Source organism: Pseudonaja textilis, chromosome 3, assembly GCF_049901715.1.
Source record: "Pseudonaja textilis isolate UNSWEBS1 chromosome 3, rPseTex1.2, whole genome shotgun sequence".
Taxonomy (NCBI): domain Eukaryota; kingdom Metazoa; phylum Chordata; class Lepidosauria; order Squamata; family Elapidae; genus Pseudonaja; species Pseudonaja textilis.
In genome coordinates this window covers 179,807,995-179,833,130 of record NC_141992.1, presented here as the reverse complement: position 1 = coordinate 179,833,130, position 25,136 = coordinate 179,807,995, and the positions used below count along the sequence as shown (strand labels likewise).

Genomic DNA, 25,136 nt, shown 5'->3' with positions numbered 1-25,136 from the left:
TTATATATCATACACCATGGAAATCACTATTCACTTAATCAGCAAAGGTATTATCCATTTTGGATAAATCATTAAAAGTAGAAATACAGAAAGCTCCCTATTCTGTAGAATAGAAACTCTTATCATTTGTGATGGCAGTACGAGTGATAGCTGTGATGGCACACTGATTATAATGCAGTATTGTAGGCGAACTCTACCCACAGCCAGGAGTTTGATTCTAAATAGCTTGAGGTTGACTCAGCTTCCATCCTTCCAAGGTCTGTAAAATGGACCCAAATGGTTGGGGACAACATGCTGACGTTGTAAACCACTTAGAGAGTGCTGTAAAGTGCTATGGAGTGATACATATGTCTAAGTGCTATTGCTATATTACATCCTCCTGCTTTAGGAAAGAGTAAATAGCCTTTAAGAAAAGGTTTATATTCATCAACAAAACACATGGTTTCATATAGAAGGTATAATAATCAAAATGTGATAGCAGGAAAGTCTCGCCTATAAAACCAGAGGATTGCCACCAGTGGTGTAGCTGACCCTTGTTAGCTAAGTTGAACCGGAATAAAATATCATCATAAACTGTACATAAGCTGTACAGAAAGGTAGGCTGGTTGAATTAATAACATTTTGGATAACACGATCAGATAATAAAGGAGTTTATAAGAGTAGTTAATTCACTGTGGTATAATGTCTGCATGGGTGTGGTTATAAGATATGTTGATTTATAAGATGGCTTAGCAGGCAATTTGTAGTGTTGTTTTCTGATTGGTTCTTTTTCCAAGAAGTGGGAACGATGTGTCTTTGAAACTTTTAGTCTTAGAAGTTTGTTTTATTTTACTAATGAACAAAAGAGAGGTAGAAATACAACTGCAAGAAGGAATTGACGCAACCTCATCGTGGATAAACATAACAATTAAAAAATGGAAAAAAAGAAAGAAAAGGTCTGGAAATTATGTTACAAAAGTAAGAAAAGGTCTGGAAATTACATTTCATAAACAGGCAATTCCAAAACCTTTGAGCAAACTTGTCTTTGCCTCTTTGCTGGAAAAAGATTAATTCAACGTGGCTCTTTTAATCCAGTACTGCATTTCAGGTGTAGATTGCTCCTTCCAGGTAATATAGCCCATACCCTTACTTATATCTTAAGAACTACCAAACACTGGTTATTATAACCAAGAAGAACTTACATGCTTTAACATATAGCAAGCATCACAGACTTATATTAAGAATCTAGTTGATAGTGTGACATTCAACAAAAATAGGCCCTAACAAAACTATGAGAGTTGATGTTGCAACTCCTGAGTTACATCATTCCAACAAAAAGAAAATTATAAGCAACTCTTATCAAGTTTAACACTAATCAAGTGTACTTTCTGAAGGCAGGCCAGTCCTTAGACTTTAGGACCAGCCCATTTCAGAGTAAAAAATCAGAGCTTTAACTTTTAACTAAAAACTGATCTTTAACTTTGTTACCAAGTAACGCATTTTTGTAGAATTGAACTCAAAGGATGGCAAAGTTAGGCATACAGTCCAATGAAAAAATTAACAAGAATATTAAATGTAGCTTCACATAATTTCAGTTGTATCTTTCATATCTTTTGAACCTGACGGAGAGATAATTAAGAGCACTGTTCAAAGTTTGACAAATACTGGATCTAATAGGATGTCCTCCGAAGAATGATACATTTCAACACTCTGTTTAATAATGGTCACAGGAGTTAATGTGCTCTTTCCTTTCTCAAATAATATAATTGGAGACCTAAACAGATTGCTTGAAGTTCACTGAATTGATTCTTGATCTGTCTTTTATCCGTTCTTGTTATATAATTTGAAGAATTTAAGTAGAGCATTTATTTGTGTGTCTCTATACACACACACACACACACACACACACTTTTTATTGTAGCGAAGCAAGTTAAAAGTGGGCTTAGTTGTATGTGAAAAGTTATAGTGACCGGCTTATAGAAATGTTCTATACTTTTGGACATTTTTATTAATGACTTGAATGAAAAGTGGAAGAAATGGTTAGCCAGTGTATAGAGGATACCATGATAGTTTACAATTTTATGAAAATAAAATTGAAAACAAGAGAGTTGTGTCAAGTTTTTTTAAAATAAAGTTTTATTGAGTGTTAACAAAACAAATAAAACATTTTATTTGAGTACAGCATGGTTCCTGGTTATCACATTTCCATACGACAGAATTTCATATGCATATTCATCTTATATATTCAATTTCATATCACATTACTCGTTCTCCAACTTCTCACTATTTCTCCCTTTACTTCTCTTAATTTTCTTTTATGATTATCTCATTTTATAAATACATAACAATACAGTTTTATCTCATAGATTATTTACTTATTTCATTTCTAACTCATTACAGTATTCTACTGTCATAACACTATCTTTTGTACCTTTGCAGAATCCTCACTTTTAACTTAATTTAGCCATTGTCTCTGTGTTTTCCAGCTGAGCAAATTCCTTTAATCCTAGTACATTTCCCCTTTTTCTTTATTTCCTGCTTTTGTCCCTCATGAGTTCTTTCCCTTTCTATCTTCCCCCCATTTTTCTCATCCCCTTTTTTATACCCTTCTCTCTCTAATTTTCCCTTCTGTGATTTTCTTTTCTGCTTCTCCTTGTTGTTATACTTCCTTTTCAGACTATTTTTCTTTTTGGCTGTTCCCTTTAATCTCAAACTTTTAACTCCTTTCCCCCCTTTCCCCCTTATTACCACACTTTGCATTATTTGAAAATGGCTTCTTCTTTGTCCCGCCCTTCTTCTTGCTCTTGAAGCTTTTCCTTTTGCTTTTCATAGTTCAGGATCTCCATTTCAAGAAATTCAAATACGAAGCCAAAGGTTCTTCCTCCCCTTTCTGCATCTTCTTTCTGTTTTTTAAGACTCATCTTCAATTCCCCAGGAGTAATGCCATTTTAAACACTTTTGAATAACCACCCAATTGACTTTAAGTAAAAACAGAAGAAGAAAGAAAAGACCAATGCCAAAGACTTTTTTTTTTATATCACCAAATGATCCTAGACTGTTCCTTCTTGTTTCTTTCCTTTACGTTTCCTTTCCGTGGGTTACTGTATCTTTTAATAAGGTTTCAGTTACAATGTATCCTCAGGAATCTTTTCAAAGTTTCACTGTTAATCCTCTTTATTTTTCCAGGTGGCACTCCATTTTTCCATTATTCCAAGTTCCACCCTTTTGCCTCCACTCTTCTCCTTTTTAGGGATTTAATATGACCAAGGAAAAAAATCCTTCTTTTCCTTTTCTTAGCCGTGGTTCTGTGAATCCTAGGTAAGAAACTGCAGACAGATAGGTTTGTATTCTTTTTTTTTTATTGTTCCTAGTACAGTAACCGGCAAGCACAGTTAAACTGAACAAGGTTAGCACTGAAATCAATCATCTTTCAGTGTAATTTATCCCTTCACTCCACCCACCTAATCGCTGTCTGTCTCCGCCCTGCACTCGTGTCCCAATTACCCTATTAACACTATAATTCTATGGTCTACATCGCATACTAACTAAGCCACGATTCCCAACTACCCCTTACTCCTCCCGTTCCTGCAGTTGCTCTCTCTTGATTTATTTACCCACCCTTCCAAAAGCTGTCTTTATGAATTTATTAGTATGATGTTCCTCTTTGTTAATGCTGCATTGCTGATTGTGGGTATGTAATGAAGTGTTTGTATTCCCCCCTCATCAATCTAAACTAGTCAGTGTGCAGACATCATCTGGTAGGAATGTTTGTTGTTGTTTCATCTCCTTCAAGCCTTTAATCTTCAATGCTGTCGGGAGAGTTGTTTTATGAAGCCCGACACCTTTTGACAATTAAATTTCAGCTTAAAGTTGCCTATTAGCGTCAAAGTAAATTAATATAGATTTCTTTCCATATCATTTGTAATTGTCAATATAAAGGTTTAAAAAAAGGGGGTTTTGACTTCCTTTTCTCTCTCCTTCGCCGCTTAAAAGTCTTCTTTCAGAAGTATCCCTCTAAGTACTTTTAGATTCAGGGTACCTTGCTTAGATGTTCTTTGTTGTTTATCCTGGTTGGTCCTCCTTTCCTCTTTGTCTTCCTCCTGCACAATCTTATCCAGTCGGGTTCTTCTTTGAGGTGGCCATTTCTGACCACTGCTGCAACCGCCTTCAGGAAGGGGAGTTTAGGCCAGACAAGGAGGAGAGATGAGGCTTCCCTCCACTTGGCTAGCAATCTCCCCCCTCTTCACCATCTTTACGGGATGGCTTCAGCCCTGAATCCAAAGGATCAGGGTGCTCCAGCGGCGAGCACAGATCGAAACCGTGCACGATCCCGGATTTCGGTCTGTCGCCGAAGAAACCCAAACTGGAAGAGAGAGTTGTGTCAAGTTTTAAGAGAAATAAATTTAGTAGTGGGAAGGGCAATGATTTGGAGCAATAGCTGAATGCAAACCGAATATAAGAAGGTTGCTACAGAAAAGGCTAATGAAAACTGAGGCTTAACAAATACATCATGGGAATAATATTTCTACTACATTCCGCATGAATTTTTCAACAAAAGAATTTCATCAATCAAATTTTGTTGTAGAGGTTTTAATTGAAAAGGGACTTGGATCTGACAGCCTAAATACCCATTTGCAACGTGTTGCTTCCATGTTATATTAAAACAGTGAGAGAAAATTTATAAAATATTTAATAATAAATATACCCTCTCTGCTCAATGTTTCTTTATTTGTTTGTTGTTAAAAAAAATGAATGATGTTATATGATTATTCTTTACATGGTTAATATTATGCTTTAATATTATCATTTTTCTTCCCTTCTTTTTTCTCTTTCCGGAAACAAAAATCACAGCAAACTATGGGCCAAATCCAATTTGCAAGGGTTGTTTGTCTTGCTCAAAAGACAATGGATGCATCAGATGTCAACATAAGTTGTTCTTCTTTCTACGAAGAGAGGGAATGAGACAATATGGGGAATGCTTGAATTCCTGCCCATTGGGGTATTATGGTCTTCGAGCCCCAGACATGAACAGATGTTCAAGTAAGTTTTTTGCTGCTTAATGTTTTGAAGTCTAAAATTCTCTCACTTATGACTTCATTCTGAAAATGATTGTGTACATAAAACTGAAATTCATATATTATTACAACAGTAAAGTGCATCTAATTCAAATACAAAGAAAATGTCCATAGGATTTCAGCCAAATACCCACAAGTGTTTGGCATTTCTCTAACTATATATTTTTAAATAACTTGTTGTAACTATTAATACTTGAAAGTTTGTTGGATTGTGTCAGTAAAATATCCATGAAATCTCTCTGATTTTAATCTCTCTGGATTCAATTTAGACTTAATATAGGAATTTAAGACAATTTTATATTTGTGAAAATGCAGGACGATACCTACAGTATATGCCAAAGAAAGCTTAGGGAATATTTAATATCTGGTTTTTTTTCACTCTCTACTAATTACAGAATGTTTCATTTTTTAAAAATAAAATATTCTTCTTAAAGTTGTGTTACTATTTGTCTCTGTTGCTAAAATGCTTAGTTGCGTTTTTTCTCCTTTTCCTTACATTATGTTTTTGTTTGCTTTTTAATCAGTTTCTTTCTTCGTTCAAACTTCTGTTGGGGCTTGGAACCTATCAAGGAAGTAAAAAAGTCAACAAAGCTTATCCCAATTCTGCTTTAATTAAACTTATAAAATCATCTTGTATTTCTTCTGTTGTATGACTTTAGACATCGTAACATAGAACAATATTTCTAATATTTATATTTATGAGAATTTGAGTCTAATTAAAGGATTTCCCTGGGTTTTGATTTAGATGTTTGATACATGTGGTTGAATCAGTGAGGTGGAGTAGAAAACTTTCCACTGTTTAATTTTTCTTCTTTTTGTACATTCATTAGTAATAATGAAAAAAATGCAAATTTGCAAATATAATATTAGGTATACTAGACATTTTTAAAATTAGCCCTTTTTCAGTTTTCATTCTTAACGACTATATGAATGAAATCATTAATTTCTTAGCAAGATAAGGGAATGAACAGGTCAAATATTTAAATTTTGAAATTGTCCACCAGAAATGATGAGGGGCTTTTTTGGTTTGTTTAATGATTATAGAAGGCTGAATTTTTATCAGTGTATTTGCTTAAAGAATATAGCAGGGGTGTCAAACTCGATTTCATTGAGAGCTGCATTAGGGTTGTGTTTGACCTTGGGGGCCTGGGATGGGTGTGGCTGGGATGGGCATGGCCAGCTTGACATCAATCCTGTTGGGGGCACCATTTTTTATCTACAATCTACCTACCTACCTACCTATCCGTCCATCTGTCTCCTATCACCTATCTATTGTATTTTGTCTATTGTCTACCTCTATCATATATCATTGATAATTGTGTATATGCAACTGCATAGTATTTAGAATGAGAGTGTCAGACTCATGGAGGGGGCATGGCCTGCAGGCCTCGAGTTTGACAGCCCTGATTTAGAGTATTGAGGCATCTGGGAAGGAACCCCAAGCCATACTTCACCTCCATAGAAGGTTTAGCTGACAAATTGCTTTCCAAGCTCAATTCCTGGAGACTTAAATGGGCATATCCATTTAGTTCTGAATATATTGAAATAGTTTGTTATTGCATTCTGGGATAACTTCTGACTTTCCAATCTACTGTATAATCATGTTTTTCCAAATACCTCCGTCATAGTATTAATCAGTTTAACTTTCTAACTGGGGGTGGCAAGATGCTGCCTAGATGATCTCAAGGCTCAGCTGTAACTTCTTTTGCCTTTTTTTTTTTAATTTCTTCCCTACTGGAACAATTTATTTATAATTCATGCCAGAAGCTGAAAAGTTAAACCCTTCTTCCTCTCCACATTTAATATACCCCTGCAGCAGTGGTGTTATTCTACCGGTTCAGCACGGTTTGGGCAAACTGGTAGTAAAAAAAATGCTACCGTTCGGCTGAGCCGGTATTTTCTTTTTTCTTTTTTCTTTCCTTTTTCCTCCCAATGATCAGCTGTTCCAATGATCAGCTGTGCCGGGATTCCTCTTGCTGTCTTACTGCTTCACCCAGAAGGCTTCCCTGATGCCCAGGAGGCAAAAAGGGATGCATGGTGGGTGCTTCCTTGAGGCCCATGAGACAAAAAGGGAGGGCGCGTGGGGTGTGTGTGCATGCTCCGTTTTTTGCCTCCTGGGCCTCAGGGAAGCCTTCTGGAAGCAAAAACCGGCTCCCAGGAGGCTTTCCTGAGGCCCAGGAGGCAAAAAAAGGAGTGGGAGGGGGTGCTGCAAAAAAAGAAGAAGCCATGCCCATCCAGTCACATGACCATGCCCACCTAGCCATGCCCACTTAGCCAGTGGTAAAAATATTTGCCCTGAAGGTGCTATTACATATAATACTATTAGGTCATTCATTCTTTCTCACCTGGATCTACCTCACAAGAGTTTTTTCCTATGAAAAAAAAATGGATGTGCCAGGGCTATATACATCATCTTTAGATTAGAAAGTGTTCTTTTTTTCCTTGAATAAATAATAGGGTCAAGGCAATTGGTCAAAGAACATATCTAGTTTGAGTGTAAATCTCCTTTGTTTACATTCTGCAATAATCAGTGTCCCTGATCATATACAATTGCTCACATATTCTCTAAAAGTGGAGAGCTCTGTATTTAAACTAATTAATGATTCCTAGATATAGGTATGCTTATATACATTATTTGAATGTACATGCAAAGTACAACATTAGAGACTATTTTTTTTTTTAAAAAATCAATCTATTACTGGCAACAGCAACTTTAAGAATTGGCTATTTACTTCTGGCATGATCTAAATTAAAAAGCATTTGTTCTGGCTTGTATTATTACTGATAGTTGAAACCAGCCGGAATATCTGGAGAATTACTTTTTACATCATTTCCATTGTCCATGCTTTCTACATGGAATCTAATGAATACAATAAAGCATTTTCCATTGCATTAAAATGGTAGCTTAGGAAAGCCTTTCCCAGGCATGAGCTTTTATTTTTAAATACAAATTTAAAAGTATATAACAAAACTGAGAAATGCCACATTATAGTGCAATATGACCATAAATTAATTTCAAGAAAGTTAAAGTCTAAGAGTTTAAGTTTGCTAACTCCTGGGTAAATTGGGCAGATTGTCAAATCGTAGTGACAAATATGTAGTTGTATGAATATCTTGGTTCGAACATTACCCATAAATATGGCATCATAATGTCAAATGTTTGGATTATTTTGAATGAAATTCCTTAAACGCTGAAACAAGTCTTATGAAAGTTATCCATTTGAATAAATGTGTTCTGCAGTCCTACCTTTGTCTACATGGAAATATGTCCCATTAAACTTAAAAGGATGAGACCTTTGTTACCTTACATACGATTGCACTAACAAATTATGGTCAAGTTTTTATGCAATAGCCTCCTATCAATAAATCATGTTTATTCACAAACCAAATAATTATGTCTATGCCTATATGCTCTTTGTTCATAACTGTCTGAAATCTTCACTGATGACATTGGTTTATGGAAACATTGGAAAACCTAATTTTAAACCCTATTTCCTAATCAGCATGCAAAATCAATTTTGATAACATTCATCTACACATTTACTGATATTCTTTTGCACATACACAACTTATTAGTGTCCATATGTACAAATTAATAAGGAAGAAAAAAGAACACACAAACACATACAAACTGTAAGAAGGAAAGACATGGATAATGGATGAATTATGTGCCTACTTCTTGAAAAAGCTTGTCGCTACTCTAGCTGAATGTCTATGCACAAACTACGAGATATCTTTCAGAATGAGCTCCTTGCCCAATTTATGGTCATTAGCCACAGTCATACCTATTTTTAAAAATGGAGACCCTAGTCTAGTAGAAAATTACAGACCAATCTCTTTATGCTGCATCACCTATAAAGTAATGGAATCAATTATTAACGAATCCATCACCCTCCACTTAGAGACAGCCTGCTTTCTAACAAGCAGTTTGGTTTCAGGAAAAAGTTGTCCTGTAATCTACAACTATTACACTGCAGAAACATTTGGACCACACTTCTTGACCAGGGTAAAGCAATAGATGCAATCTACATAGACTTCTGCAAAGCCTTTGATTCAGTAGTGCATGACAAACTACTGTTGAAACTAAGTTCTTATGGCATTTCCGGATTCCTGCACAAGTGGACAGCTGCATTCCTGTCAAACGGGCAACAAAGGGAGGGCCCTATCAAATCCAGCACCAGTTCACAGTGGTGTCCCCGAAGGCAGCGTTTTAAGACCCACACTCTTTCTGCTTTACATCAATGTCCTACACGATCATATTAAAAGCAGCTGCATCCTCTTTGCTGATGACGTAAAATTATTTAACACCACTGACAATGCTGCGGCCCTGCAAAGAAACCTTGACTATGTGTCAGTATGGTCACGTAATTGGCAACTCCAAATTTTAACTAATAAATCTCTGTCCTACACATTGGCAATAAAAATCAGAACATCAAATACAAGTTGGGCGGAAATGATCTTGTAGGCAACCCTGACTCTGTCAAGGACCTAGGAGTACTCATCTCAAATGATCTAAGCCCCAGAGCTCACTATAACAGCATTACCAAAAAGGCTTTAAGAGTTGTTAACCTTATTTTACGAAACAACTTATCCGGTAACATTGAATTGCAAACTAGGGCATACAGAACCTTTGCCAGACCAATTCTTGAAGACAGGTCGTCTGCCTGGAACCCATACTGTATATTGGACATTAACACGATTAAGCTAGTTCAGAGGTATTTCTCGAGAAGAGTACTCTACTCCTCTACTCACAATAGTATTCCCTATGCCTCCAGGCTTGAAATTTTGGGCTTGGACAATCTGGAACTGCACCGCCTGCGGTCCGATCTAAGCATAGTTCACAAAATTGTTTGCTATAACATCTTGCCCGTCAATGACTTCTTCAGCTTCAATCACAATAATATATGGGCAAACAACAAATACAAACTCAAGGTAAACCATTCCAAACTCGATTGCAGAAAATATGACTTCAGCAACAGAGTGGTCAACATCTGGAACATCCTACCCAACTTCATTGTTACAGCCTCAACCCCTCACAGCTTCAACCTCAAATTTTCTACCGTGGACCTCACTCCATTCTTAAAAGGTCCTTAATGGGGCGTGCATAAGTGTATGTACTGTCCCTGTCTTACTGTCCCCATTTATCTATATTTACTTTCTTTGTTCATGTTTACATTTATACAGTACCTATACTTGTTATCTTGTACATGTTTGACAAACAAACAAACAAACAAATAAAATAAATGTAAGAAGGAAAGAAAAAGTAAAAGAAAAACTATCAAAACCTTACATTCATTTTTTTCTGTTTTATGCATACGAATCTCCACAAGAGGTTTCCAGTTAGCAATAAATATAGATACTATCTTTTCTCTAATCAGACAAGCCCACTTGGTCATCCCAGAACGTTCTATCATTTTCACCAAACATTTATCCATTGTAGTTATTGCCAATTTTTTCCATCTTTGCACATGTAATAATCTCACTGCTGTATTTATATACAAAAACAAATTTCCATGGCTTTTTCCCAACTGTTGTCCATCAGCCTCAAGAGGAAGTCTTTAAAATCTTTAAAATCTTCTAAATCAATGTTTGTATTTGCATCCAAAGTTGTTTAGCTCCACAAATCATGATAAAATGACTCTTTTTGTTTACATTTCTAATATCAGTTTGAAATGCCTTTATACATTCTAGACAATTTCTGCGGTGCTATATATCAATGGTACAACATTTGATAAACGTTTTCTTTAAGATGATAACGGTTCAAATTTAAATCCTTTCAGCCACATGTTTTCCCCTTGTTCAATCTCTATGTTTGTAACCACAGTTTTTAGCCCACTTTATAAAACATTCTTTCACTTGTTCTTCTGTTTCATTTTTCAGTAAACGTTTATACATTTCAGCAATCACATGTTCATCATTTGTACACAATTCTACTTCAAACTTAGTTTTACCACGTTCAGTACCATAAACTCTTTTGTTTATTTTAATTCTTTCTGGTAACTGTAAATAAGAAAACCATTGGTAACTATATCCTTCTGCCACCAATTGTTCTCTTGATTTTATTTTGTATTCCTCTTGGCAAAATTCTAGTATAATGTGATATTTTAGTTATTTGTGTATGTGTATTATTTCTTGTCTATAAATTGCCCCTTGTGATGAGGGCCATAAATCTACATTGTTGCTCAGGGATAAATTTTTGCAAACTATTTTCAACCTATCAGATAAAATGGTTGTAATCCTCAGTAAATTTTGTTTCTTTAAATATTCATTTTATTTCTTCAGAGAAATATCTTGTCCTTTAGACAAATTGGAATAATATTTCTGAAATGCTTTTTTGCATAGCCACATTATCCATTAGTATACCATCTCTCTATTGTACTTTCAATAACATTTCCTTTTTGTATTTTATATGCTTGCCACTTCTTTGGCTCGTGTACAAACTCAGTTTTCTTTTGCATTACAGAATACATTTTTATTTCCATTTCTCATACTGTTAACAGCCATCATTGTATAACCTTAATTTGCTGAGAAATACTTACAGTATGTTACCTGAAAATTTCTTTAATTCTTTTTTAAATTTTATCTCATCTGAAAAAAGTTTGTTTTTTTCTCTTGCATCTTCTTTTGAGAATTTGCTATTGTTATCTGCTAACTTCTGACAAAAACTTTCATTAATCTCCACCTAAAAGAACTAGATATTCTTTTATAAACCAAACTCATGGGATTATGAACCCCAAATGTGTTGATAATTATGTTTTATTTCCCCTTAATAGCCAAATTCTTTGAAATCCAAATCATACCTATTCTTAAAAAGGATGTCTCAAAGGTGGTTTTTTTAAAGAGGCAATTGGTCTTCCTTGTTTTTCTTTGAAGAAGCTTTGCTTCTTATCCAAGAAGCTTCTTCAGCTCTGACTGGATGGTGGGGAATGGAAGGATTATTCTCCTTGCAGAAAGCTGGTAATCTGCATTCTTTTAGCGAGTCATTAAGGCCCCTTGGACTGTATCCTCAGGGTCACCTAAGTAATGCAAATGGGTATGGAGCCTTTTTGGAACTGTTGAAAGGACTGTGTTGTAGACTGAAGATAGACGATGTCGATGTCATATTCCTCCCCCCTCGGTTGAGAGAGGGCTTTTCAATTTTGACAAAGATGGCCTCTTTGACCCCTCTTTCAAACCAGAGGTCCTTTCTGTCCAACCAACAAAAAGAAGTACTCTTTTATCTTATACAATATTTCAATTTGAATTTCTTTAAGCACCATCACACATGGATCTTCAGTCTTGCTGCAAAACCCAACCTCTTGTCTTTTTTTTGTCACCTCCTCCTCCTCCCTCTAAAAAATCCTGTATTTAGTCTACAAATTTTATCAGTTTTTGCCTCCATATTCTCTTCATCCCATTCAACAAAATGGAATTTAAAATTTTTAAATATTTTAACCTCAACAGACTAAGGCAAAAGTACATAATTTGTACAATGGACATTATAGACAACCCTTTCTGATTTACATTGAGCCTGTTTCTATAAAATTTTGGCAATATGCTTCACTTTAAAAGTAAAGTTAAAATGGGATATAGCAACATGGAGCAATAAATCTTTCTCAAATTACAAAAGTTAAAACAACAAAACAGGTTAGGAAACAACAACTTACTGTAAAGGTAAAGGTTTCCCTCGCACATAGCTCTAGGGGACGGTGCTCGTCTCCTACAAGGCCGAAGAGCCAGTGCTGTTCGAAGACACCTCCGTGGTCATGTGGCTGGCATGACTAAATGCCAAAGGTATACGGAACGCTGTTAACTCCACCAGAGTGGTCCCTATTTTTACATGCTTTCGAACTGCTAGGTTGGCAGAAGCTGGGACAAGTAACGGGAGCTCATTCCATTATGTGATGCTAGGGATTCAGACTGCCGAACTGCCGACCTTTCTGATCGACAAGCTCAGCATCTGAGCCACTGAGCGACCGCATCCCTTGCAACACACTGTGTATTCACCTATATTTAAGAGCAAGTTGCCTGATCCATATTGTGACAACTGCATTCAGGAAAGGGTTAACTCTTCCTCCCAACCCCTTTGTTTATAAATGTCTACATATATTCTGCATATGGATGATTTAAAAAGATCAATTGATGTTCATGGGTTTTAAAAAAAACCCAACCATGCATCCATGTGAGGTGTGCATGAAATGTTTATAGAAGGCTATCTATGAGAAAGGGAATAAGATATTTGTTCCACACATATGATCTGAAATGTGTGAACCATCTGTGCATTTATTCTAGGGTAAAATAAATCTGGAGGAGCTGCCGCACTTATTTAAAAGTCATGTAACCTCTTATGAGTTGGGCAAACTTCAGTGTTATTCAAGTCATTTGGAAATGGGAAATCTGGCTAAAGCATTCAATCCATCAGTCTTCTCCAATCGGATGTTCTAACTCAGTATTTCTTGGCAACTTTAAGAAGCATGGACTTCAACTTCAGATTTCCACAGCTAGCAGCTTCCAGAATTCCCTAGCATACTGGCTAGGGAATTCTGAGAGTTGAAGGCCAGTCATCTTAAAGTTGCCAAGTTTGATAAAACACTGTCCTATATGTTTGGGAATTCTTAAATCCCAGAATTCCCTTGGCCTGGCTTAAAGTTGAAGATCCCGAGAATTGTCCTATGATTATAATTTGAGGGACTACAACTGAGTATTCGCATCTTGCTCCCTTCTGGCATTATATTGTTTCATAAGCTACCAAACTCAAATGCAATGTATTTTTTCTCTTTAGGATGCAGAATAGAGAACTGTGATTCTTGTTTTAGTCGAGATTTTTGCACTAAATGCAAACCTGGCTTATATCTCTACCGAGGCCGTTGCTTTGGAGAATGCCCCGATGGTTTTGTCCATTTAGATGAAGCTATGGAATGTGTGGGTGAGTACTTAGACATGATTTGTGTTATATTGTCCTTCTTGGATTACATTATGCCAAAACATAAACGCAAAGGTAGTTTTTTTCCCCTGTGCCATCACTCTGCTGAGCACTTAATTCCCACAGCACTGTCTCATTTCTCATCTTTTCTCATCTTCTCTACTATCTTCTCCTATTGGTTTCTTATGATTTATCAGTTGCTGTTTGTAACTTATGATTAATGATAGTAACTATGATTTATGATCTATGACCTATTACTTTCTGTTTATATGTTATGCACCGAAGACCAATTCCTTGTGTGTCCTGTTTTGTTTTGTTCTGTTCTGTTTTGTCTAACCCTGCATCCTAACATATATAACGTTTTGAATCTATTATATTTTCTGTATCTGATTAAATTATAGAGACTGTTTATATGTATCCTGATTCTATTTATAAGAAGTTCTTGTTTAGTGTCTGTAACTGATTTTTGTGAAATAGTGTTTGAGTGACACAGTCACTAAACGAACGATATGACAGAGAAAGCGGGGAGGGGAAGAGGGAGGGAGGGAGAGAAGGAAAGAAGGAGGGAGCGGGGGGAGAGAAGAGTGCAAAGATTGCTGATTGCTACTGTTTCATTCAGATAAACTTCTGTACCTGGCTATTTTTTTTCCCTTTTTTTTTAAATCACCTCAAAGAGAATTCGTAAACAATATATCTTTTCCCAAGCTACTTTTCTCACAATGCCTTTCTCCTCTAAAACGGCTAACTGCTAGTTAACAAGCTTATTAATTAGTTGATTAGAACCCTTCTGCATTTCAGCTGTTGCATGAAACTGACCAGATCTTAGTCAGTTTTATACTGAAGGCTGCTTCTTCTTGTAAATGCAGGCATTGGTTGTGAAGTTACGTTTTCACCTCTGTTGTTACATTCACAATTGTGAATGGTTGCTGTCTAAGGCCGCCATTAAACAAAGACTACCTGTATCTGCAAAATATCAATGTTTCATTGACCACAGCTGATATCACCCATTTTCTATAAATCTGTTTACTATAAAAATAGTATTCACATGAGAAGAAGTCTCAGAACAGCCTTCTCAACTGCCAGCAGGACATCTTCACTTACATATTAGAATGGCATGGCATGGCATGGCATGGCATAGAATAGAATTCTTTATTGGTCAAGTGTGATTGGACACAAGGAATTTGTCTTAGGTGCATAAATTCTCTACTAGTTTCCTTTCCCTCTGCAAATGTAATCACATATAATCCTGGAGTATGTTACACGTTGTGTGTTTGCTGCACAGACAAAGTACATCAACCATTGATATAATGGTAGATCATCTTCAAGCAGTGGTGGCAAGGATATCAGAATTACAATTTTTTTATTTTGCATTATTTGAATTATTGACAAACATGTTGGTATGTGCAACTGTCTGTGTATTTAAGTAAAATAATTATCTTTTAATAGTTTGACGTAGGTTTACAAGTTTATCCATTACATCACTGCACTAAAATGTTGGCTATTGCTCAGTGCATAAGCTAAATGGAGATGGCTAATGTGCTATAATAAAGTTAAAGCAGCGCAATTCATCCGACTGTTAATAAATCTAGAATAATGGGTCCCAGGGAAATATCTGTTTCTGAAACCTGATGGCATTTCTCCAAATAAATCATAAGGATGCTCTGAAGACTTTTGGACACTCCTGTTTTTGGTTACTGTGCAATTTAAGAAACATTTTGGTCCTACAAGTCAGTTTTGACTCCTGGCAACAATTCCCTGCAGTTTTCTTGGCAGTATTTTTCACAAATGGCTTGCCATTCCTGTCTTCTTGCGGCTGAGAGAAGTGACTGGCCAAGGTCACACAGCTGATGTTGTCACTAAGGTGAAGCTAGGATTTATCACCTCCTGGTTTATATCCCAGAGCTTTTTACCACCACAACAAATTGGCTCACAATTTAAGATACTATGGGTTACTATAAAACAATCTTCTTTGTTATTAAGCTATGATTTGTGGAAACAGTAAACTATATTAAATCTTTATTAGGAAGTCATCTAGAGGTGGCTAGAAAAGTATTTTGTATATGTTAATACATTCCATATAAATGTTCACTATACTAACTGAATCCTGTCTAGATTTTATTGGTGATAATGGTTATTAAGTGCCTTTTTTGGCTGCAAGTTTTTGAGAAAATTGGAAAATTACATAACAGACTTTAGTACCTAACATTAGTTAGCAAGCATGGCTGAAATGTAATGTTTGCCCAAAGTATATGAAGATCTTTAGTGTTCAATTTTATTTTTCATTTTCTATGATTTGAAATAGAAGAATTGTGGCATATAAATTATCTTTGCATCAACTATATCCTTCTTTGAATTTCCACAAGTTGCATCTAACTTTTCCCAAGGCTTTCAAGTAAAGACTTGGAAATCAATTAATCAGAATAGCTCAGTACAATTAATTCTAGAATTTTTCTACTCTAGTGCTTTAAAATATTCACATGAAGTATGACTGATGATAAGATGAGTTGTTTTAGTTAATCTGAATAATTTGAATTATATTTTGGCTGTATTTCCTGTTTTCTTTAAGCAATCAATTTTAAGCCTATCCAGATATTAATAAATAATACATAAGCTTTCAAATTCTCGTGGATTCTTCATTAGCTAGGGCAGGGGTGTCAAACTCGCATCATCACAGCAGCGTCACGTGATGTATCACAACCTTTCCCCCCTTCGCTAAAATGGCCATGGGCATGGCCAGTGTGTGACAAATCTGGCCCGCGGGCCGCAAGTTTCACAGCCCTGAGCTAGGGAGTAAACCTAATTAAAATTTTCCATGTTTTAATTCCCCCCCCCCGGTCAGGGATGGGTTGCTGGGGGTTTGCAGGGGTTTGGGAGAGCCTCTAGCTAAGATTCTGTGCAGCTTGGAGAACCCCCAAATCCCATACCTGGCTGGTCCTGCCCACCCCTCCCCTCCCAGGAGTCCCCATGGGGCCCATTTTGGATGCAGGTAAGTGCAGGGCACGCGTGGAGGCTTGGGGAGGGCAAAAAACGGGCCTCCTGGAAGTTTGGGAAGACCAGAAATGGGCCCGTTTCCAGCTTCCAGAGAGCCTCCAGAGTCGGGGGAGTCTGTGTTTGCCTTCCTGGAAGCTCAAGGGAAGCCTCCAGAGCCTGGGGAGGGCAAAAATGCTCCCACCGGCTGTGGTGCAGGAGACTGACTAGGCCACCCCCACCTTGGTCACGCCCACCCACCAACCTGGCAGAGAACTCTTTGCTAACATTTTTGAAGCCCACCCCTGCCCAGGGTCCTATATTCTGGAGGGTTCAAATGTTAGAAGACAAGAATACTAACTGGTGTGTATGTTGTTTTTTCCAGAAGGTTGTCAAGTGGGCCCCTGGAGTGAGTGGGCAGTTTGCAGCACAAATAACAAGACCTGTGGATTTAAGTGGGGCTTGGAAACGAGAACGAGGCAAATTGTAAAAAGGCCGGCAAAAGACACGATACCATGTCCCACCATTGCAGAGTCCAGAAGATGTAAAATGGCCTTGAGACACTGCCCAGGAGGTAAGGATCCTAAATGTTCAAATGAATATTGTAAGCACTTATTTCTGACTAAAGCTGGCCTTACTTAAGTTAGTTAGTTAGTTAACTTTATTGTCATTGCACCTTGTACAATGAAATCAAACACCATCTTCAGTGCACATCATGACCATCACCATGAAAATAAACACAAACACACATCCTTCACCCACCACACATTGAACCAAAAACCCCTGACATTGCACCAACACTGCACTATACAGCAGAATTCAAAAGAGCTACTGCCCTGGGATAGAAGCTGTTTTTCAGCCTATTTGTCCTTGTTTTTATTATTCTGTACCATCTGCCAGATGGTAATAGTTGAAAAAAAAGGGTTCCCGGGATGAGATGGATCTTTGGGAATGTTTTGAACTTTCTTAAGACAGCAGGAGCTATAAAGTTCTTCCAAAGAGGGGAGAGGGCAACCAATGATCTTCTGGGCAATGACATTAACTCCCTGGAGTGCTTTCCTATCTGCCACTGTGCAATTGACAAACCATTCAGAGTATGGTTTTTTAAGTATGAGTTTTTAAAGTTTTTTTAAGTATGAGATATTGAGTGTTTTTCCTTTATTTCTTTATTTTAAATCAAGTACTTTTCTCTTAATACACAAATGCTGAAACGCAGACTATATCAGAAGAGGTAGAGCAAAGGAATGGAATTTTGAAGCATCCTACATAGAATCTTGTTCTGTAGTAATGTAGGACCAGGTTTTGCTAATATAGGTAGTCCTCGACTTACAACAGTTTCATTTAGTGACCGTTCAAAGTTACAACAACACTGAAAAAAGTGACTTATCACCATTTTTCACTTTTATGACCATTGCAGCATCCCCATGGTCACCTGATCAAAATACAGATGATTGGCAACTGAGTCATATTTATGGCAGTTCCAATGTCCCAGGGCCATGTGATCGACCTTCTGACAAGCCAAGTCAAAGTCAATGGGGAATCTAGATTCACTTAACAACCAGGTTACTAATTTTACAACTGTAAGGATTCACTTAACAACTTTGGCAAGAAAGGTCTATAAACTGCAAGTCATATTACAGCCCAAATCTATATCCGTGTGAGCAGAAGTACTATGAATTCAGTGACACTTGCTTCCAAGTTATTATGTGCAGCAACTTTCCCCAAGATGGCGCCCACCAGATGGATTTTATTATACTTCTGCATAGCTTTGTTGGTTTGGAAATGGATGATCTGCAGGCCAACCCACCTGGAGAAACAGGAAAACTTACATAGCGTTTTGTAGATTTAATTGGACAGCTTTTTAATGCAATATGATTTAATAGTCAGCTGACATACTTTTGTAGCCCATTTGTGGTCAGGGATAGATTGTTCCTATATTTTGCTGCCTTCTATAATTAATTATGATTTGACTGGATGTTTTTTTAAAACTTTATAAAATTAACCACCTCTTTCGATCTCTGCTCATTCTTGTTAATTACAGAGGAAATACTGAAGGATTAAGAGAGAGAAGTATTTTGTTAAAAATGAGGGTTTTTAAAAAACTTCCTAATATTCTTAATTTTATAAACTCATAGCAACGTGCAATATAAGTATTAGTTTATGTAACCAAAGGCACTAATAAAGTGGGATGGATTAAACCAAAACCAGGAAATAGAGGGAATGGGGTCAAATGTGCATTATGACATATGCTTTCTATTTCAGTTTGTTTTGTTTATATTTCGTCGGTACACTTTATGTGGTCTGCTTTAACACACTAGGACCCATTTATTTAGCTCCATGCAGGAGGAATGGTTTTTTTCTTTGATCCTGTAACTGAGCAATCAGACATACTTGAATGTGGATTAAAATGGTTTATAGTATCCCTTTTGTTTTTATGCATGGTATTATACTTGCAAATGCCTTTTTTCATTTTATTATTCTCGGGAGAATCTTGAAGAATCAAACTGGAAATCTGAAGTAGTCAACTATTAAATTTACTAATGGCTTTATGGATTTGCTTGGATTTTCAATTTAGTATTAAGCAAACTTTAAAAAAAAAATCCCAGTATTTTCTTTCCTATTTTTCAACTGGTTTCTCTTTCCTCTGACATGCAAACTACTTGATAGGTGGGTCCAGTCCAAGCAATCCAGGAAGGAAATAAGGGTGGTATGTCCACTGCCAATAACAGGTTGATAAAAATAGAAATAGAAGTGAAAAGACACAAAAAAAGTGGGAAGGAGAGAATATTGACTTGGAGATTGCTTAAGAAACAATGGTGGTATTCAAAAATTTTTAGTACCAGTTCTGTGGGCGTGGCTTGGTGGGCATGGCATGGCTTGGTGGGTGTGGCATGGCTTGGTGGGCATGACGGGAAGAATATACTGCAAAATCTCCATTCCCTCGCCATCCCACTAACCTACTTTCCAGCTCCATTCTCCTATGCAGGAAACAAAAGAAGATCCAACCAATCAGCTGTGTCTCGGGAGGCAGAGAATAGACAGGGAGCAGGGCCAACCAGAGGTGGTATTTACCGGTTCTCCTAACTACTCAAAATTTCCACTACCTGTTCTCCAGAACCTGCCAGAACTGGCTGAATACCACCTCTGCATATAAAGTTCAAAACTTTTATCTGAGATTCAGAGATGTCATTTTGAAATATTCCAGGTCTTCCAGTATGCACCTAGTAGCCACGTTTAGCCTGATATGTTTTCTTGTGTGCAGATAAAACACAAATGGATGGTCTCAACCTGGATTTCTCTTAGTTTTAATTTTGCTTGATATGTTCATTTACATATCATTTTTTTAAAGAAAGCAGAACACAGTTGATATGGAAATTCATTCTGATTTTGGATCTAGTTCTTCTTTTGCTTGGATTTTTCAATGAAATTTTGCCTCATAACACTTTTCGCCTGTGGTTTTCTGAAGTAATAGTTCTACTTGGATTAGTACAGATTATTAATGAACCACACAATTCCTCAGGCTAAAATAACTCCTGAAGCTAATAAGGACATGCCGATTCATAAAGTGAAATGTTGAAGTATTTCCCTTGTCTAACATACAATTTGAGTTTTCAGTGCTAACAAAATATGTTTTCTTTGTTCTCTATTGAATCCATATTATTTTGCAATATGTTTTTATAATGTTACTTAACAACATATGACAGTTCTTTTCCCTTCTGTTGGTGGAACAAATGTTCCACCAACAGAACAACATCAAATCAATTATATGTGGTCCATTTTCTACCCAAAACAACCCACACAACATCAAATCAATTATATGTGGTTCATTTTCTACTCAGAACAATATTTCTAATCAGTGCTAGAAGATACCTAAATGAGTTAGTTTGGATTACATAATGACAACTTTTCTGAGCTTGGTTGTTTTTGGATGTATTCAATTTTCTATTTCTAGAAGACACTAAGTTGAAGAACATTGCCTTAGTCACAGGCATAAGGAAAAAAATGTTATTTTTTCAACTGCTTTTTCAGTTAATTGAATTTTAAATATCTCCAGGCTTACATATTTTGGAATGGTGCCTCAAATAATAGAGGAAAACATGATGATTTGGTGATTTGTAATTAATAAAATTAAATACTACTTGAGGGATTTTTGGGGGAAGGAAAACACTTTAATGAGATTCATAGCTTAGCTGTGTTAATTCTTCAGCTTTTACTGTTTTGAAAAATTTCAGCTTTTTTTGATTTAGAGCTAGCACAAAACCCTCTTTGCTTTTCCAATAGATGATACTTTATGGTTTGGATTGGACTACTCTGTTTTGCAAAGTGTGAAATATCAAATATGACATGCTAATAAAACAGCTGAAGAATAATCATCTGCTTTGTGGTAGCCTCTGTAGCAGTGGCCAGTTTATGCAATACTTCTGCTATCCAAGTGAATATTAATTAGTCTGTTGGCTAGAGAATATGATGAAATGGTGACAAACAGCAAAGAGAAGCTTGAGCTGTTTAATTTCCATTTTGTATCTTGCATTTTCACATTAACACATGTGATCGAACCTGGGAAAGGTGACATTGTAGAGCAGTGGCCCCCAACCTTTTTTGTGCCACGGCCCGGTACCGGCATCACAGAATGATCTGCAGCCCGGTACCAGCATCAGCATGCATGACAAGGCAAGGCAAGCCGAGCGACCAGCCAGCCATCCTCTGCTTTTCCCCACCACCTTCAACTCCTTCTTTGTACCTTTGTTGATGGACTTCGCTTCGGGACAGCTTCACAACGGTCGCTCGGCTCACCTTGCCTTGAGTGCTGAAAGAATCCTCGTGCCTTAGTTTTGTTCGAAGCCACCCCCCTTCAATGAGACTAAGGCGCGAGGATTCCTTCAGGACCCAAATGCCGCTTTCCAACCGGAAAAGCTCACCCGGAAGCACTTTCTCACCAAACAAGATGGCGAACCATCTTGTTCACCCAGCAAACCGGCACCCCGGTAGGAAATGTTCCACAGACTGGTACCAGTCCATGGCCTGGTGGTTGGGGACCCCTGTTGTAGAGGATACAACAGAAATACAGTCAACATAGGTAAAGAACTGAAGAGAGAACATACTCATACTAAAGGTACTAAAGATGATTGGTAGTATATGATCTTAAAATCACTGACTGTAATATTTGAAAATCAGAAGTATCAGAAGATTAGAGAAGAGCTAATGTTGTTTCCATCTTCAAAAAAGGAAAAGATAAAAAGCTGAGTGAGCCAAAACCAAAACCAAAACAAAACACAAAAGAACAAAACCGCAGATTGGTAAGTATCTGAAAAAATCCTGGAAAAAGAATCCTTGCAAACAGTTCGAAAGAAACAAGGTCATTGATCGAACTCAACATAGGTTTGTTACAGGTCATGGAAGACAAATTTTACTGAACTATCTCTTTTTTATATATAGTTAGTAGACCAAAGGAACACTGTAGATGTGCTTTACTTAGATTTCAAGGTGTTTGATAAAGTTTGACTATAGCCTCCTCTTCAATAAATTGGAACAATTTTATCAAATCTGATGGTCACAGCTGATGAATCCAGCACATGTTCTTAATAATTCTGTGTCCACATGGCAGGAGAAATCCTGTGTCTTGGATCTAGTGTTCTTCAACTTCTTCAACAATGACTTAGCTGGAGGTTTAGAATAGATGCTCATTAGGTTTGCAGATAACCCAAAGCTGAGCAGAGCACCTAAGCACCTAAGAAGTCTATGGTTTGAATATTGGACCTTATCCAATAAAGTATAATTCAGTTGAGAAATGTAGACATCTGTGTTTGGATAGCAAGAATCATATATGCAGAAACAAGATAGGTGATACCTGGTTTGGCTGTAGTATTTGTGAGAATGATCTAGGAGTTCTGGAAGACTACAGATTAAAACATGAACATATTGGCTGCCTCATTCCAGTGGACAGTTACTAGACTTGAGTGCCTAGACCAGGGGTGTCAAAGTCGCATTTTCACATCATCAGGACATGATGTATCGTGACTTTTCCCCCCTTCACTCAACCAGGTGTGAGTGTGGCAAGAGTGTGACATATCCGGCCCACAAGCCATGAGTTTGATAGGTCTGGTCTAGACACTGACTTGCTAGCAATCGTAAAGAAAGCAAAGATGGATTAGAGTGACAGACTATAAATCTTCACCTCAAAATCATTACTGATTTTTCATATGAGTTTCATATAAAGTTTTATCAAAGTAGAATACTGGGTGTGGTTATACATCATCATCTATCACTTTTCTCTACATCCAGTTGGATAAGAAGGAGTTGAGTCACCGGGAGAACAGCCTCATCACCCCAGCTGGGAGTTGACATCCTTGTAAAAGTGTGTAGCAAAGTAACGAAAGTATTTGGTAGCTTGAGCAAGAATATTATTTATGTCAAAATGAAAGTCATCCATCAGGCAGTCAAGCCAATTTCACCAATCCTTTTTTCAAAGTTCTCTAGCCCCCCCCCCCCTTTTTAAATACTTCTTCCCTGCATTCCTTCAGTGCATGAAGAGTAATGAGAGTTTTGCCCCCAAACTCTGTGCCTGGGGCAGTTTGACAGAAAGAGTTCTAGGTTCCTCAATCTAAACATGCCTAGAACCTGTCCTGGGGCAGGCATTTTTGTGGGTTTTCTTTTTCTTTTCTTTTATTGTGTTTTTAGGATTAGAAGCAAAGTTTGTCCACAACTTTGTACATCAATTTGGACTCTTTACGGCAAAGAGTAGCTAAGTATATTAAGTATTTCTTAACTGTAAATACCAGGACAAGTTGATGCATGCAGATGATTGATATATTGTAGGAGCATGAATAACATGGTTCAGAAATCATTAGGAAAGTTCCATACAGTTGCATGTTCTCTGATATGAAGAATCCAGAAACTTAAAAAGAAGCAATGGCACCTACTCTAATACATTAAAATTCCCTTTGAATAGAACTCAACTCCCGGGAACCACAAGTCATATCCATGCAATTTTCTTGGCAGCAATAGGGAAATGGCTCAATGTTTATTTTTATGGCATGCTTTTTCAACTTCCTAATCTTGCTTGGGAATTTCCTGGTCCATCCATCCATGTACCAGGTCAACCCTGTTAAAGTACCCAAGGACAGGAAGATGCTGCAATATGTTGATGTCTTTAATGCATTGTAAAAACTAAGAACTTGTCTATAACAATAGCAGTGACTGTTAAAGGAAGATTCTTAGTTTGTTACTGAATCAATTTTGGATTCAATTTTAGAGTAATCTGCTTTGGAAAAAAATGGAAAAAGAGAAATAGCCCCAATGACTGCTTTGGTTCTTGACAATAACTTTGTCCCTGGACAACTAGGTTTTCAAACTAGTCATATTTATGCTTTGCTCAGTCATCACTGTCCTTCACAAAAGTAATCTCAATCCTAAGCATACTATGCTTTAAATTAGTAACATTGCAATTTATAAACAAGGTTATTCAATTTTGTGTATTTTGTAATATTTTTATCTGAGGTTTTTTTCCCCCCAGAGTAGTAGGCTTCCCACTTTTTAAAGAGTACTTATAGCATGCTCTTAGAATTCTAAATAAACCTAGTGGTGAAAAATGCCAACTATCTCTGCCACATAGTAACTTGAAATGGCAATCATTTTTATGAAAAGCAAAACAATATAGGTTTCTTGGGTGTAATAATATAAACACTTCTCAGTCCTGAGAGTCACTAGCTGAATTAGGACTGAATGAGTTCACTGTTAGGAATGTGACAATTTGAGGACAGAATGGGCCTAAAAAGCATTATTTATGTCTAGGGTCTTTAATTAGGGGGTCTGTGGTTTTAGAATCTAAATCTTGCACAGTCTTCATAAAAAGTTGTATTTTGATCTATGAGAGGTATGTCCAACCTGTGGGCCACATCTAGCCTTGGACTGCTAGTAATGTGGCCCCACAAGATTATAACTTTTTAACATCATTATATGTGTTTATATACATTAGCTATACTGTACATTTTATATGTGGACAAGACAATTCCTCTTCACTCATGTGGCTTATACAAGCCAAAAGGTTGGGCATACCTGGTCTATGAAATTGTTTACAGGAAATATTGCTAAACTTCAGGTAAGGGAATGAAAAATATGTGCCCCAAACCCTAATGAGTTCTGCAGTTATATGGAATATTTATAGGATGAAGTCAGTTCAGATTTTCAATACTTCATCTTTGTTAGCCCATATT

The 25,136-nt window shown here is 36.8% G+C and overlaps 1 protein-coding gene across 1 annotated transcript in view; it reads left to right on the top strand.

Annotated features, from left to right (window-relative positions):
• RSPO2 (R-spondin 2) overlaps nucleotides 1-25,136 on the top strand; it is a 117,830-nt gene that overhangs the window by 65,419 nt on the left and 27,275 nt on the right. The window contains exons 2-4 of the mRNA XM_026703696.2: nucleotides 4,831-5,019; nucleotides 13,816-13,959; nucleotides 17,309-17,497. Of these exons, the coding sequence (XP_026559481.2) occupies nucleotides 4,831-5,019; nucleotides 13,816-13,959; nucleotides 17,309-17,497 (522 nt within the window). The remainder of the gene's footprint in view (nucleotides 1-4,830; nucleotides 5,020-13,815; nucleotides 13,960-17,308; nucleotides 17,498-25,136) is intronic.